This window comes from Lolium rigidum, chromosome 7, assembly GCF_022539505.1.
Source record: "Lolium rigidum isolate FL_2022 chromosome 7, APGP_CSIRO_Lrig_0.1, whole genome shotgun sequence".
Lineage (NCBI taxonomy): Eukaryota > Viridiplantae > Streptophyta > Magnoliopsida > Poales > Poaceae > Lolium > Lolium rigidum.
In genome coordinates this window covers 332,344,453-332,346,720 of record NC_061514.1, presented here as the reverse complement: position 1 = coordinate 332,346,720, position 2,268 = coordinate 332,344,453, and the positions used below count along the sequence as shown (strand labels likewise).

Genomic DNA, 2,268 nt, shown 5'->3' with positions numbered 1-2,268 from the left:
GACACTACATCATGTAGGCCAATAATACTTAGTAGTGTATCATGTAGGCCAGACACTACATCTCCATTGAACAAGCATTCATGAAATAGAATAATGACTCCAATGCTACTGCTAGGATTTGTTAGCAATTCCCTAGCAGGCTCTCTCCTCTGTCTATATTTGACTGCTAGCTTCTCCATCCCTAGAGCAACACTCTCGCGCTATCCTACAGCATCTGCTCTGGTCAACTATTGCGCGCGCGATCACGCAGCAACAGGGACGGGCAGAATGTTTCGAGCAGTGACGCATGTCGTCGTCGCCGGCGCGAAGAAGAGCCGAGCTGAGCATGCCATGTCCGCCTTCGCCAGCCACTTCTCCGCGGCTCCCACCTCGCAGAGGTTCGCGCTCGATCTTGCCTAGTGTTTGCTTTCTTGAGCTCCTGAATAATCATGTACGATCGATCTTTAAGAGCTTGTGGGAGTATGTAGGTTGGCTGGGAAGGTGGCCGTGATCACCGGCGGTGCCAGCGGCATCGGCAAGGCCACGGCCGAGGAGTTCGTCAGGAACGGCGCCAAGGTCGTCCTTGCCGACGTCCAGGACGACCTGGGCCGCACCCTCGCCGCGGAGCTCGGCCCTGACTCCGCGTCCTACACCCGCTGCGACGTGACCGACGAGGCGCAGGTCGCCGCGGCGGTCGACCTCGCCGTGTCCCGCCACGGCAAGCTGGACATCATGTTCAACAACGCCGGCATCAGCGGCTCCCTCACGCCCGCCTCGCTCGGCTCGCTCGACCTCGCCGACTTCGACCGCGTCATGGCGGTCAACACGCGGGCCATGCTCGCTGGTGCCAAGCACGCGGCGCGGGTCATGGTGCCTCGCCGCGGGGGGAGCATCATCTGCACGGCCAGCACCGCGGGCGTGCTGGGCGGCGTGGCTTTCCCGGCCTACAGCGTCTCGAAGGCGGCGGTTCTGGGGCTGGTGCGCGCCGTGGCCGGGGAGATGGCGCGGTCGGGCGTGCGCGTGAACGCCATCTCGCCCAACTACCTCCCGACGCCGCTGGTGATGGGGTACATGGCGGTGTGCTACCCCGGAGCCAGCGCCGAGGAGCACAGGAGGATCGTGGAGAGGGACATGAACGAGATGGACGGGCCAGCGCTCGCAGCGGAGGACGTGGCCGCCGCCGCCCTGTACCTAGCGTCCGACGAGGCCAGGTACGTCAACGGGCACAACCTCGTCGTCGACGGCGGGTTCACGGTGGGGAAGGTGCCCAACATGCCGGCGCCCTGACGACGTTGACAGGTCTTGACGCGATTGATCATGTGTTCTGCGTTCATATACACAAGTTCTTCACCATTGTTGCGTAGTGAACAATTCTTCGCGATGAAACAACTTCAGAACTTCATCAATTGTTTCCACCGGTCGGTCCGGTTGCATTTACATTATCCGAACTCTTTTTTTTTTTGAAAATACCAATATATTAAGCTAGCAAGCCGCCTCATTAAAAACCTTCCAGTCCCCTTCGGTACCCTGGTAAGGAAAAGAGTGCGTCTCAAACTTGCTGCTGAAATTAATGTTCGATTACATCATTGCTCAAAAGAGCTACATCATTAAGGGCGTCGACTAACACATGACTAGGTGGATCCCCCTCCCACTGAATAATACTATCTGATTCAAAACACCTTCTTGCAAGATTATGAGCTACCTTGTTTGCTTCTCTTGGACAGTGTTGAATCTTGAGCAGCCCTAAGCGCTTCCCAATTTGAAAACAGTCCGCCAATATTGGTGTATAAGGTCCCCAAATCTCAGCACCATTGCAAGCTTCTACCAATTCCATACAATCTGATTCAATAATCACAGGTAAACAGCCCAACCTTTCACATAACATCAAGCCATGACGTAGCGCTTCAGCTTCCGCTACTGTAGCATCCAACAGATTAAGCTTTGGCCATACAATTACCTTTTCGTTTCTTTGATGTTTGTTCCGATAACAGTGGTTGACTTACGAAACACTTGTATACGACTCCTAACAAACTGGCAATAATGCATGACTTCATAATTTCCATGTTAACATATCCCTTGCCAGCGGACCTTCCGCACACGAAAGATATACTACTGATTATACTGAGGCAGACCTTCCGATTTGGCAAACGGCCAATATCCTCCTGTTCGACATAGTTTTGTGTGAGAAAATGACAAGCGTTGATTTCATAGGGCATGTGCAATGGTTGATAATACCGTTTTATCTTAATCTTGCCACGTAATCTCGATACAACAATAAAACATGATGTA

The 2,268-nt window shown here is 53.7% G+C and overlaps 1 protein-coding gene across 1 annotated transcript; it reads left to right on the top strand.

The window, feature by feature from the left end:
- The first annotated feature begins 203 nt into the window (after positions 1-203).
- Positions 204-1,288, top strand: LOC124678898 (momilactone A synthase-like). Its single transcript, XM_047214755.1, has 2 exons — positions 204-377; positions 468-1,288. Exons 1-2 carry the CDS (start codon positions 268-270, stop codon positions 1,264-1,266), a joined length of 909 nt encoding a protein of 302 aa, XP_047070711.1. The 5' UTR covers positions 204-267; the 3' UTR covers positions 1,267-1,288.
- Positions 1,289-2,268: the final 980 nt, after the last annotated feature.

What these genes read in the sequence shown, in the direction of transcription:
- LOC124678898 (XM_047214755.1), top strand. Translation starts at nt 268, where the DNA reads ATGTTTCGAGCAGTGACGCATGTCGTCGTCGCCGGCGCGAAGAAGAGC. An exon ending in GCGGCTCCCACCTCGCAGAG is followed by an intron (nt 378 to 467) that starts GTTCGCGCTCGA and finishes GGGAGTATGTAG; the next exon opens with GTTGGCTGGGAAGGTGGCCG.